Here is a 13,907-nt window from a genome sequence, read left to right as displayed (position 1 = left end):
AGGTAATTTCGGTGGTAAAACAGAGATTTGACCCAGCCGTTATTGCGAACAACTATGAAGGGTTACTTACTAATCATGGTTATATCGAGTGGACATAATATATCTATTGAGGGGAGTTCAACTATGGGCTTTAGTGGAGTGACCCATTAGTTAACGAATGGGGTTAGATCGGTCTAATGAGTTTAGCCGATTAATCTCGGATCGTTGGAGCCCATGATCTGTAGGTCCCCCTACTAGCTCGGAAATGGATTAGCTCTATAATAGTGTGATAAGTTAATTTGAAACGTTCAAATTAGAATCAAACGGAAATTGGAGAAAATATATTTAAATATAATTTAAATATATGAAGATGAATTTGTGTAAAAATTAATTTAATATTAGATATTAAATTAATTAGAATGATTTAAATTGTTTAAATAATTATTTATTAATTTTATTAGAAAATTAATTTTTGAAATTAATTTGTAAAATTTATAAATTTTGATTTTAGAAATAAAATATGATTTTAAAATAAAAAAGGATTTTAGAAATTGAAAATTACATAAAACTTGAAAATGGGTTTTTCAAAGTTCATCTTCAAGTAGCTTACAAGGAACCCACCTTCTCCTTTGGTTTACTCCAAGCATGAGTTGCATCTCATGCAACACATCTCTTTACATGATAGTGCAATATATTGAAGAGATTGGAGTGAAGAAAGGAGGGAGAATCGACTGAATTTTTGCTGAAAAATTTGGATGAAGAAGGTGTTCTTCAATGAGTTATGTTCAATGAGCTTTCTCCCTATTCCTTTTGATTCCAGCTTATTTTGAATCCCACAACTCAATCTAGAGCACCAAGAGGATAGTAAGGAAGATCTTATGGTGGTCTACACAAGGATTCAGAGGATTTTGCAGCTAGAAATGGAGATTTCGTTGGTTTGGCCAACCGTTTTTAGCATGTTTCTTTTCAACCAAAATTAATGAATTAGAATACTTATGGATCTTGATTTCTTCCGTTGTGTGATGGTGTTGATCCAACAATAAATGCATCTACTATAAGTTTGTAAACAATCTATGCACTAACATATGTTTGTATGTAGATGATTTGTTAATTTTGGATCAAACTTGCATGTTATGAATGATGTGAAATCCTTTTTTAGTGCAAACTTTGGTATGAAAGACTTAGGAGAAGCAAATGTAATCTTAGGCATAAAAGTAATTAGGTATGAAAAGGAAATTTTTTTAGATCAATCTCATTATATAGAAAATTCTACAGAAATATAATTACTTTAAATCTAAACCAACATGTACTCCTTGTGGCCATAGTGTTAAGTTGTTCAAGAACACTGGAGATGGTGTTAGTCAATTTGAGTATGTGAGCATCATAGGTAGTATCAGATACGCTGCTAACTGCATTAGGCCTGATAGAGCTTATGTTGTAGGATTACTTTGTAGGTTTATAAGCAGACTTAGTATAGAGCATTGGAATGGTGTAGAAAGGGTTATAAGATACTTGAAAAAAACCCAGAACCTAAGATTATATTATCAGAAGTTTTCTATCATGGAAGGGTTCGACATGCTGACTGGAACTCCCTCTCAAATGATTCAAAGGCTACTAATGGCTATATTTTTAATATAGCAGGTAGAGTTGTTTCTTGAAAGTCCAAGAAATAGGCTATTTTAGCTTAATCTAAAATGATAGCACTAACATCAGTTAGTGAAGAAGCAGATTGACTTAGAAGTCTACTATAAGAGATTCTTTCTATGGGAAAAATTGGTACCAACCATATTGATCCATTACGATAGTACTGCAACAATTGCAAAAGTTCAGAATCGTTATTACAACAGAAAGAGACAACAGATATGTCGTAAGCACAGTACCATTAGCGAGTTCCTCATTATTGGTATAGTTAGAGTGGATCACATACGGACTAATGAAACTTGGTAGATCCTTTGAGGAGAGGACTAGCTAGAGAGATGATTTTCAAAACCTCCGAAAAGATGGGATTCATGCCTAAGATGAATCACGTGTGAGGAAAACTCAACCTGTAGAGTGTAGATCCCAAGAAACAAGTTTAATGGGTAATAACTGACCACAAGTGATATGAAGTGAATCATGCTAAAATGACCACAGAGTTCCCTTCCTTTGATCTAGAGTCTGAGCATGATATCGTGAAGCATAAGAAAGGTTGAACTTAATTCTTAATGAGATCTATACTTGATGTCAAGTGAGGTACCTAGTTACTTTCACCTATGTGAATGTGGAAGTGGAGGCCGCTTCCTAGGAAATTTTAGACAAATTCTCTAGAGCGTTCACTAAATCGGAATGTAGGTGCTAGGCCTTACATCATGGGCTTTCGAACTACACCCTAATAATGTTGTGTGTGAGATGTTGTTAGAGATAGAGTTCAAAACCACGAGTTATTTTAGTATATTTTAAATCATCTTCACTATGTAAAGGTTCAAGTAGTAAGACATGTTTACTTATGCACAGTATTGTACAGACTGATATTACTTTATGAAAAAAAGTTTTCTTTTGTTTTAAATTTTTAAGTGAGGGATTGTTAATGAAAAATTATTAAAAAAAAAAAGAAAAAGAAAAGAAAAAGGGAATCCCACATTAGTTATATTATCATTGGAAAACCTCCTCATATACCCCACCTTTGCTTGTGGGTTTGGGCCCCAAGGAGTATCCATAATTTAGAGGGGGTGAGGAGATAGGAAAATGTGGATATGGTGGACATCCACACGCACACACCGTTGCTTTCCGACCGGCATGGCGAGACGAGGCGCGTGTGTGGAATTATTTTTTTAATAATAAAAATGAATAATGTTTTTCTTTCTTTTCATAACGTCTCTTTATTTATTTTATTCTTTTGTTAAATGGAGTGAATGATCGTCTACGCTTTATGTGGTTGTACGCCATGTTTTTCCATTTTTGACGTTCGCGCGCGTCCTCCACTTCTGCGTAGTGCACAATTTATAATTGAGCTCTCTGCCTATAAAATGAAGTGATCTTCGACAGAGAAGTCACAACATTCATTCACTTCATTCTTCCTCCTGCTACTTTCCCTTCACATTCCCGAGTGTTATCAGATTTTATCCTTGAGACGATGTGAACTTATTCTGAACTGCTTGCACAAAAGGGTAGAGCTGCGAAACATTTTAAAGAGCGCAAGACTCACGACTCAGCTAGCTTTCATCGTTTGTTCGTTTTGCAGGTTTTTTTTTCCGCCGATCGCCATTTAAGTTGATCAATTGCTGCCCTTTTCTGTTCGTCGAGGGATTCGTTTCCAGGAGCCATTTCCAACAACTTCCTTTTAGTTCTTAATTTAAAGGGTCATTTGTACCCTAGGTTTTGAACCTAATTTCTTTCTAGTATGTATGTTTCAGAAGGTTATAGTTTTTATTCTTGAATTTTAAGTTTTGTTTCCATTTGGTCTCTAGATTTATTGACTTTACACTCTTACTCACCTAGCAACCACTAATGTTCACTTGTCTTTAGTGTTAACTTTCAATTAATTATTTTAAAATAATTAGGGATTTTTACATTAAAAATCATCTTTGGGCCATATATTTCATAAATGTCTTTAAATTTGATTTTTTTTTCAAAGATGTCTTTTATTGTCAATTTTGGACAGTTTTACAATTTTTTCGTTTATATATATATATATATATATATATATATATATATATATATATATACACTTTTTTTTTCATTTTCGAAGTTCCCTTAATGATGGAGAGAGAAAATGACATTTAATATGGTTTTATTTTCCTTTTTTTTTTTTCATATTGATTTTTGATATTATGTAATAAATTATGTTGTTTATTTGGAAATGTTCTAACAAATATTTGAAAGATATTGGTAAATATATTTGATGTGTACTCAAATATAACTGGTTTCACGACAACTTGTTGGTTTTTCTGGTGAATTCATGGTTATTTTTAAATATAACTTAGAACATTGTATTAGATGCTTGCAAATATTCTAACAAATATATGAAATATAAATGTACTCAAATAGATTGTTGTAGTATTTGAAAGTTTCGATATAATCGTATTCATATGATAGTACAATATAAATCACAATATATACCATAAATTTCATTTATATCACAATATATATCATAAATTCAAAGTAGTCGGAAATATACAAAACTACCACGATATATAAATCACAGATGGATTTAATGTTCAACACATAACATATAAATAAGTGTAAACAAGAAATCTAAATACAAAAATCATCATCGTTTATATAAAATAAACTATTATTTATATTACAGTATATATGTACATTTATTTCTTGGTTTGTGTGTCCAAGATCCTCCCCATCTTCATCTTTTCTTCTCCTCATCTTCATTTTCATCTCGCCCAAAATCCGCTTCGTTGATCGGATCTGCTTGCCCCACACCATCGATCGAATCTTTTCGCCCCCTGTCGTTGACCGGATATACAATAGAATATTGCATACTAACTATATTTAAACAATAGTATATATTAAAACAATAATGATAGACACTATTGCAACCACATCTATATATATTTGTAAGTGAAATTGAAAAAAAAAAAATATACAAACACACTCATATCCGTTGTGCATCCATTTTCAACCTCAGACTAGATCGACCATATATATATGGATTATTTGAAATAAACCCGTCCTGCCCAACCTTAGATCCGTGCCTAGCTACGCCGTCGACCTACTAGATCTGCACGCGCTATTGTCCAGATTCGCCCACTGCAGCGTCGTTGTTCATCATCGGCAACCTCCATCAACGTCGACCATCGCGTCACCATTATTCGTCTCTCGCCATCCATTGCGCCACCATCAATTCCTCTCTCACCAACGTAACCGACTATTCATCATGCCACCATCATTCACCTGTATCAACCATCACGCCATTGTTGGCAACCACTTGCAACTCATGCCGCTGAGAAGAAGTAAAAGAGAGAAGATGAAGAAAGTAGAGAAAAGGAGGGGGGTCCAACCAAGTTTCCTTTTATATATATTTAAAGTAATATCAATGGATACATGTATACGAAACCCTAAGCTATGCATGAAGGAGAGATACACAAAAACTTAGGCTTATATATATATATATATATAGTTGAATAACTAAATTTTAAATAGTCACTAATACTAGTAAAATAGAGAGACGAATATAGTTTTTTTTTTTTTTTTTTTTTTTTTTTTTTTTTTGTATAAAAATGAAATGGGAAGATAATATAGGCTTATTTTAAATAGAAACTCCAAATAATTATATAATGAATTTTTAATTCACTAATGAAAATTGACTTAATTATAATCAAATTTAATAAATTTAGATTCATTAGTAGAAAATTAACTCACATGATTCAAAATAGTAGGCTTTAGTGAATTCTGTAAGGTATAAGTATAAAATGTTGAAGTCTATAGATTCAATTGAAAGTAAATTTGAAATTGAAAAAACGAAGAACAAATAAAAATATACTCAAAACTCAATGAAAACGATTTATCCCCAAAATTTAATTTGTCTGTTTCTGGTACCATTTACGACAAAACCGGCTTCAAGAGAATCTTCATTTTCCAGGTAGATCCACGCCTACAAGAATATTCGCGCAATGTGTTATGAAATCAACGACGTACACAGGATTTAATTCTTTGCCTTCAAAATTGGAATATTACGGACTTACTGTCTGAAAGTGCTTCTGTAAGATAAAGAATAAGGTGGGCGAATACACATCTATAATATACAATTTATACAGTATTAGATGGATTAGTTGAAACTTAAGATCATCTCTGCAAATATAATCTCTTCAGTTGTACCCTTCTTTTTCTCCGGGGTGTAGAAGAAGAAAATAGGTGCCACTAGATGAGACGATTATGAAAAAGGTGAAGTAGGCTGCAGAATATGATGAATTCTTCACCATCCAAACATTTCAACGAAGCAGAATAACGAAAGAATAAAAGGACTTCAATGGTCGTTTCATAATTTCCACTCCTCTAATCATTCGTGTACCGACAAAAGTACATACCTTAGTGAAACTCCCACTGCCACTCCCCTCCTTTCCATTTTCATTTCCCTCACCATTTGCCTTATTTAAACACAAACCAAACACCACAACCAAATTAACCCAACAGTCAACGCACTCTCTCCCTTTCCCTTTCACCTTCTCTTTCTCTTTCTCTTGCTCCCTTTTCCTCTGTTGGGTATCGTCAAAAATGGATCTTTTCTCCATTTCTCAATCAGCGATGGCGAGTGTGCCTATGGCACTGGGTGCAATATTCTTCACGACGTTGTGCGTCGTGGGAGGTGGGTTGGTCTATTTCTATGGACCGTACTGGGGAGTGAGAAGGGTACCTGGTCCACCAGCTATTCCGCTGGTCGGACACCTTCCCTTGCTGGCTAAGTACGGCCCAGATGTTTTCTCTGTTCTTGCCTCCCAATATGGTCCTATCTTCAGGTCAGTTTCCTGTCTTCGTCCTCTGACTTTTCCCTATCTCAAAAACTCCTTCCTTTTTGCTTCCTTCGAGATGGTCCTGTTCACTTGCACGCTCGAAAAAGCTTTTCTTTTCGTAAAATTCTTAATATAAAAGGCCAAATTTTTCTATATATCACCTGCAAATTTCAAACTCGATGGATGGCTGTATGATAGACAAGCGGAATTTGTTGTCTGTTGATGTGAAATGAAAAGGGAATAACAACGTGACAATATTCAATGATTGTAATAATGTGCTAGTGGCCAAAGATTTTGATGGGATTGCACTATAATTCGTTTTGCCGACATTAAAAGTTAACTCAAACATACAGTGACGGGTGGAAACCCTTGAAGCCTCTGTCTAGGGGAAGAAATGTTGCTTTTGTTTGTATTAATGAAATTCTTCCAATTATATTTTTAATCAAGCAGGTTCCATATGGGTCGACAGCCATTGATAATTATAGCAGACCCTGAGCTTTGTAAAGAAGTCGGTATCAAGAAATTCAAGGACATCCCAAATAGAAGTGTCCCTTCTCCAATATCAGCTTCCCCGCTTCATCAGAAAGGTCTTTTCTTCACAAGGTACTTTCTATCTTTTTCTTAAGAGGGCAGAAACACTTATCAACTGCTTAACGCCTCTATTTAATTTTACAGGGATGCAAGATGGTCAACAATGCGAAACACGATACTATCGGTCTATCAGCCCGCTCATTTAACGAGACTAATACCTACCATGCAGTCAATCATTGAAACTGCAACTCAAACTCTCCATTCCTCTGTCGACGAAGATATCCCTTTCTCCAATCTCTCCCTCAAATTGACCACTGATGTAATTGGAACAGCAGCCTTCGGTGTTAACTTTGGGCTCTCTAATCCACAAGCAACCAAGACTTTCGGTATCAATGACCATGACAGTAAAAATGATGAAGTTTCGGACTTCATAAATCAACATATCTACTCCACAACGCAGCTCAAGATGGATTTATCGGGTTCCTTCTCAATCATTTTGGGACTACTTGTCCCTATACTCCAAGAACCATTTAGACAAGTCCTGAAGAGAATACCATTCACCATGGACTGGAAAGTTGACCGGACAAATCAGAAGTTGAGTGGTCGGCTTAATGAGATTGTTGACAAGAGAATGAAGCGTAACGATCGAGGTTCAAAAGATTTCTTATCACTCATTTTGAGAGCAAGAGAGTCAGAGACTGTATCAAGAAATGTATTCACTCCAGACTATATCAGTGCAGTCACGTACGAACACTTACTTGCTGGGTCAGCTACCACAGCATTCACGTTATCCTCTGTTGTATATTTAGTTGCTGGACATCCAGAAGTCGAGAAGAAGTTGCTTGAAGAGATTGACAACTTTGGTCCATCAGATCAAATACCAACAGCTAATGATCTTCAGCAGAAGTTTCCATATCTTGATCAGGTTAAGTAACATAGGCTATTCTTCTCGTTTCTATGGTTTTAGACCTCTCACATGAAGGAGTTTCATTGTTTTCATAATCAAATGAGTGCAGGTGATTAAAGAATCTATGAGGTTCTACACCGTTTCCCCTTTAGTAGCTAGGGAGACATCTAAAGATGTGGAGATTGGTGGATATCTTCTTCCAAAGGTAATTCAATAGAAAAAACCATCTGATGCATCTCTGTCTTCAAGCAACTTAGTCGATCAATCTAACTAATTGAAATACACTACTTTGTGATGAGATTAGGGTACATGGGTTTGGTTAGCACTTGGAGTTCTTGCCAAGGATCCAAATAACTTTCCAGAACCAGATAAATTTAAGCCAGAGAGGTTTGATCCGAACGAGGAAGAAGAGAAACAAAGGCATCCCTATGCTTTAATTCCATTTGGAATTGGTCCTCGGGCATGCATTGGTCAAAAATTCGCACTTCAGGAATTGAAACTCTCTTTGATTCATTTGTATAGGAAGTTTGTATTTCGGCATTCCCTCTCTATGGAACAACCTCTTGAACTTGAGTATGGTGTCATTCTCAACTTCAAAAATGGTGTCAAGCTCAGAGTGATCAACCGTAAATAGATGGCACTACAATAACTTCGGTTTCACTATCAGTTTGTACAATAAGTATCAGTTATGTATGTTTCTAATCTACAAATTATCATGTTAGGATTCCAATATAATAATCATCAAGAAAACTATCTATGGTGTTAGTAACTATTTGACATTACATAAACAACATATCATCTTTTGTCGAAAAAGGACTCCTATATTTCATCCATCCGTTGCTAGTTGCCATCAAAAAAATCGGTTGCAGATAAGATCATTTTGACATTATTGCACTACACGTCTATTCCATCGCTGAACCAAGGACGTCAACGTCATCCAGATAAGATAAACTTTGGCCAAGAGTTCTAAGCAAAATTTGCAGAAGTGGGAAAAAAACAAAATAAAAACTAATGAACACCGAGAGCTATAATACAAAGAACGAGCCATTCTCCATTGGACATGAAACAAATATCAACTCTTTCGAATGATACACAATTTGGATGGCAGGAATTAAGAAATAAGGCGGTGCAGAACTCTTCTAGAATTACCAGAAACATGTTTCAATCTCAAAGCTGATTTGATTAAGCGAGCCTCTGTGTAATTGCTCATGATCTTAACTTTGTTCCATTCTTATCCAATCGTGTTGGCAGCATCAATGGCTTAAAGGGATTGACTGATGAATCAGAGCCAGCACTGCTCTTAGAATCCCCATTTGAGAAAGCTGCTGACTTCTGAAGGAATTGATACTCATCCATGGACTGCCTTTGAACTCGGTGTGATAAGTGACTATTTGTTTTTTGTTTCGCCTTTGTTGACTCTGTAAGGTTCATGTAACTCGGCCTACTGTAACTGCCATTCTCTGTTCTTTCAGCGGTTGAGAAAGCATGCCCCGACGCGGGAGTTGTCGACGTACAGATTGAAGATGAAGCAGAACTTTCATCATACCAGAAATCAGAACTTGGGCTAGAACAAGAACGAGTTTGCCCACTTGAGGGAGGTTTAGCAGAAATCCTAGTTGATACATTGTTCTTCCTGACTTTCACTAAACTTGGTTCAGAACCTTTGGAATGTTTAGACACAACAGACTCGATACAGCTCTTTGAAGGCGGAGTGACCTCAAATGATTCTGTGCGGGATTGTTCCATCAACCTCGTCTCCCATGGCTTCGCTGCCATCCATCTCTCCAACCAACTCCATCCCCAATTGTTCTTGTCGAACTCGTAACTCTTAAGGGCGTAAATTGAAGCATTTGTTCGTGAAGTTGAGTTTGGTGTTGCCTTCAATTGCTGGAGAGCAAAAGATAAACAAAAAACACCAAACTGAAATATGCTTTCTCAAAAGAAAAACCGACGAAGGATATGTGATCAAAAGTTTCTCATCTATACCTTTTGAACAAGAGAGTAAGCAATTGCTCTCTCCCTCTTAAATGCTCCATCTTGCCTCATTTGTAACTTAGATTTGATATCTTCCAATGTCCCTTTGCTATCACACCAACCTTCCTGCAAATCAACCAAATCGTTATTCTCAATACCATCTTTTAACATACATATCATAATAACATATTCTCCTACCTCAGCTTGCTTCAAGAGATCAGCCTTGCTGCGATGTACGTTAAGCAATTGCTGCACAGCCTGCCCCTCGACTGACATCCTCACACGACGTGCCCTGACTCGAGCTTGGACTCGAACCAGAGCCTGCATGCACCTCAGTGTAACAGCTGCCTGCTTCCTCACCAAACGACCCCTCACCAGAGCTTGAAGCCTCACCACTCCCTTCAAGGCCCTAAGAGCCCTCCTAGACTGCAAAAAGTTCCACTACCAACTCACTAAAGAACTTGACATAGTGTCCTAAAGCTAAGTTAGAGACTCCAAACAAACAGCCGTTTTTAAAGTGAACTTGATTCTAGTTTCATGTCAAACACTTGGAAACTGATTAGTATGAAGAGAAAAAAAGTGTACCAAGAAACCACGAAATGCAGTTTGAATCCTAATTGCAGCCCATTCTTGGCGGACAGCCTTAAAATTCCTCGGCGGAGCACGGAGGACAGTGGCGACGGCGGCCGTAAAAGAATCAGCCGCTCTAGGAGAATCAGAGCCTTCAGAAGCTGCTTTATGTCCCCCTTTATAACCTTTCCAAGCAGAGCTCAAATCCCCTGATGGGCTTCTCCATAGCCTCCATTTCTTAGTTTTAGTATTACCCAACTTCTCCTGTAAAACACAAACAAACAATCACCATTTCCAAGCTTTAAAAACAGATTGGGTAAGAACAAAAACAACATAAAAAAACAAAACCCCAGAATTTAGCTCACATTGTCTTCCTTTTCAGACTTCTTCTGTCCTATGAAAACCTTCATCCATTTCGCAGAACCCCCCATCAAATCAGAGAGGAAACAGAGCAATGAGTATTAAATGAAAGCCAAAAATGATGGAGATCAAATAGTCAAAACTTTAGAAGCAGTGGTGTCTTAAGGACAGAAAAAAAGAGAAAATTTCCAGGCTTTTTGGGTATTAGGGGGAAAATGTTGCACTCTAACAACTGAAATCCAAAAATTTAAAAACTTTGTGGGTGGTGGGGAGAGAGAGAGATGGGTTTAGTTTAGTTTTGAGGGAAAGTGGAGTATTGAAGTGAGATTCATCGATAACCAACGAACGCTTCGCATTTGAATTTCAAAAAATAACAATGGTGGTCGCTTAGTGGGGCTTCCTCCCGCTCGATTTCATCATGCCATCATGATCCCTTTTTTACCCTTGGAGTTTTACGATATTACGAAATTAGCCCCCGTAGAAAAGTTTCATTTTGACCTTCAAGCCTAACCATTTTTTTCTCTCTCCCTCGAAGCAACTTTGGAAAGTTTTTGTTGTTAAAATTTTCATATATGACAAAATTAATGTAGGAAAATTTTCACGTATAAAAAAAATGTCAAATTATTTATAAAAATAATAAAAAAAAGAAAAAAACATTGATAGATACTAATAGACTTTTATCCATTTTTATTTCAGCTTCTATCATTGATAGACACTAGTAGACTTTTACTAACATTTATTAAAGAAGATTAAAATTTTATTATTTTGTATAAATAATTTCTCTTACTTTTCTATTTTTAAAAATCTCTCATTATTGTATTCTTACTCTAAGTAAACAAAACAAATATATGAAGTAAATTTAAGAGTTAGTGTGAGAAAAAAAAAACCAGAAAGAAGAATTGAAATGAATACAACATAAGTATAAATCACAAATGTTTACATGTCTTTATTTTTTTAGGAAAAAACTTGGGTGTAGTCTACATAGCCGCCATCTTTGTGTAGTTTAGACTGCACACCAATGAATTCCACCACATAGTAGACTTTCTTTTATAAAAAAATGATTTTATCTGTATATTTGGATGGGTTGCATGACTGCAACTTGCATTTTTTTCATGTATGTGTTTAGATTTGTTCAAATAAGTAGATACAAAGTTAACAACAAAAGTTTACAAAATTTGTTTTAAAACATATATCAATAATTAAAATGAAAATTTTCAAAATTCAGAGGTAGAATTAAAACAAACTCATAACTTAGGGTTAGTTTTGGTAATTTACCGTATATTAACCAAAAGAAATATATATATATATATATATATATTTCATGAAAAGGCACGCTAGCAAGGGCACGGCTATTAGATAGAGACCAAAAGACAATCTGACAAATCTTCCTCTAAAATTTGTTGTATTAATTCTTCTCTTTATTTCATAGTTCCTCGTAGTGAAATCCCCACCGTCCGATTTCACCCTCCCTTTGGAATCCAATGCTCTATTTAAGTTCTATCGAATTTCGACTTTCTGCTTCTAAAAGTTTCAGTATTGTCCGTCTCTTGTGTTTTGTTTTTATATTTTCATCGAATTTTATCCGACCTTTTTTTTTCGTTTAGAAAAATAATAGTGGGAAGTTATTGATTGGGAGTTCATAATCCACCCTCTTCTTTTTATGACATCAAAGTTTCGACACCTACTTAAGAAAAATATCTTTTTAGTCCATAAATTTTAAAGAATTTATGCATTTTGGTAACGAAAAAGAGATGAGAATGAAGAGAAATATTGACGAAGAAGAAAGAGAAGAGAAAAAGGAAGGTTGGTACTAAAAATGTACAAATTTAGGGATAATAACACACGATACCCTATATTTCAATTATGTTTAACTTTTCTATTATTTACAACGATGTTTAAATTGACTTTAAAATTACAAAAAAAAAAAAAAAAAAAAAAAAAAACCCAATTACCATTTGGTCCTGAACCATTAATTTAGTAGGAAAAAATATTAAACCATACAATTTTTTAAAATACTTATAACTTTACATCTTCAATTTCTCTCTTAAAATTCTGTGAGATATATATGTTCTATGTCGAACATTGAACTAGTATGTGATTTATAGATTGTGGTAGATATTTTTGTTTATTTTCGATTACTTCAAATTTATGATATATATTGTGATATAAGTAAAATTTATAATATATACTATATTTAATGTTGAACATTGAATTAATCTGTGATTTATATATTGTGGTAAAATTGATAAAGAAATACTGTTAAACAATATATACTCGTAATTTATATATTATACTTTCATAGGGATATCGTATATTTAAACTTTCAAATGGTACAACTATCTATTTGAGTATATATCAAATATATTTACTAGTATATTTCATATATTGGTTTAGATCATTTGAAAAAATATAATATAATATTCTAAGGTATATTTAAAAATAACATGAATCCCCAATAAACTCAACTATTTGATATGCGAAATGCATTAAAAAAAAAAAAGAATACATTTTTTTCTCTCCAATTGAACATGGTAAGAAAATCTCAACTAATTAATATTATATAATGAATACATTTTCTTTCTCAAACATTGAATGTGTTTCGTAAATATGGAAAGATTTTTCCAACACATATTTTCTCTTCAATTGCTCATCACAAGGGGTATTTTCGTCCAAAATTTCCATTAAATTTTATATATAAAATACTAACAATTTGGACATTTATGAAAATAAATTTTGAAAATAGATTGAATCTCTAATAATCTCATATATTTTTTTTCCAACACATTACGTCATGTCACTCTTCATCATTTTTTATTTAAATTTAATAGAAGAGAGATCTTTTAAACCTATTCAAGAAAGCTCGAGGACTAAAATGATCAATTTGAAATATGGGAACTAAATATACCTATTCTCCAAAATTTAGGGACCAAAAATATATTTTTCCTTTAAAAATATTTGAACTTTATTATAAGAGAATTATTTCATTTGAATAAATATTAAACTATATGTTCGTATTGGCTATAAAAGATTGATTTTGAAGCATTGTTTAGAGTGAAGATTATAACAATATTTATTTTGGTAAATCTTGTTATGGAGTGCATGCGATATGACAAGTTAATTTTTGTTGAATTTTTCAATGACTT

At 34.2% G+C, this 13,907-nt stretch overlaps 2 protein-coding genes and 1 long non-coding RNA gene across 4 annotated transcripts; 1 reads left to right on the top strand and 2 right to left on the bottom strand.

Annotated features, from left to right (window-relative positions):
• Positions 1-4,132: 4,132 nt before the first annotated feature.
• On the bottom strand, positions 4,133-6,203 carry LOC120084436 (uncharacterized). Of its 2 annotated transcripts, none has more exons than XR_005483722.2 (3): positions 5,658-5,857; positions 5,512-5,566; positions 4,133-4,915 (listed from the first exon to the last, which is right to left on the bottom strand). It is a non-coding gene; the product is annotated as an uncharacterized LOC120084436 (long non-coding RNA). The 2 variants fall into 2 exon arrangements; XR_016531747.1 differs by lacking the exon at positions 5,658-5,857 and adding an exon at positions 6,000-6,203 and having other exon boundaries at positions 4,519-4,915.
• CYP711A1 (cytochrome P450, family 711, subfamily A, polypeptide 1) lies at positions 6,187-8,673 on the top strand. Its single transcript, XM_039040213.2, has 5 exons — positions 6,187-6,428; positions 6,873-7,025; positions 7,098-7,878; positions 7,970-8,065; positions 8,165-8,673. Exons 1-5 carry the CDS (start codon positions 6,187-6,189, stop codon positions 8,492-8,494), a joined length of 1,602 nt encoding a protein of 533 aa, XP_038896141.1. The 3' UTR covers positions 8,495-8,673.
• A 97-nt stretch (positions 8,674-8,770) lies between these two features.
• Positions 8,771-10,993, bottom strand: IQD6 (IQ-domain 6). The gene is made up of 5 exons (XM_039040214.2): positions 10,770-10,993; positions 10,420-10,668; positions 10,033-10,260; positions 9,847-9,960; positions 8,771-9,747 (listed from the first exon to the last, which is right to left on the bottom strand). Exons 1-5 carry the CDS (start codon positions 10,833-10,835, stop codon positions 9,067-9,069), a joined length of 1,338 nt encoding a protein of 445 aa, XP_038896142.1. The 5' UTR covers positions 10,836-10,993; the 3' UTR covers positions 8,771-9,066.
• Positions 10,994-13,907: the final 2,914 nt, after the last annotated feature.

This window comes from Benincasa hispida, chromosome 9 (genome assembly GCF_027475165.1).
Source record: "Benincasa hispida cultivar pf3 chromosome 9, pf3_genome.v1.1, whole genome shotgun sequence".
Lineage (NCBI taxonomy): Eukaryota > Viridiplantae > Streptophyta > Magnoliopsida > Cucurbitales > Cucurbitaceae > Benincasa > Benincasa hispida.
The sequence above is the reverse complement of the archived record's forward strand: the minus strand, read 5'-3'. Positions and strand labels throughout refer to the sequence as shown.

Excerpts from the sequence above, each read along its gene's own strand:
- CYP711A1 (XM_039040213.2), top strand. The coding sequence starts at position 6,187 with ATGGATCTTTTCTCCATTTCTCAATCAGCGATGGCGAGTGTGCCTATG. Across the intron at positions 7,879-7,969 it reads AGTTTCCATATCTTGATCAG|GTGATTAAAGAATCTATGAG; the intron begins GTTAAGTAACAT and ends AAATGAGTGCAG. Across the intron at positions 8,066-8,164 it reads GTGGATATCTTCTTCCAAAG|GGTACATGGGTTTGGTTAGC; the intron begins GTAATTCAATAG and ends TGATGAGATTAG.
- IQD6 (XM_039040214.2), bottom strand. The coding sequence starts at position 10,835 with ATGGGGGGTTCTGCGAAATGGATGAAGGTTTTCATAGGACAGAAGAAG. Across the intron at positions 9,961-10,032 it reads ATCTCTTGAAGCAAGCTGAG|GAAGGTTGGTGTGATAGCAA; the intron begins GTAGGAGAATAT and ends GTTGATTTGCAG. Across the intron at positions 9,748-9,846 it reads CTTACTCTCTTGTTCAAAAG|CAATTGAAGGCAACACCAAA; the intron begins GTATAGATGAGA and ends TTTGCTCTCCAG.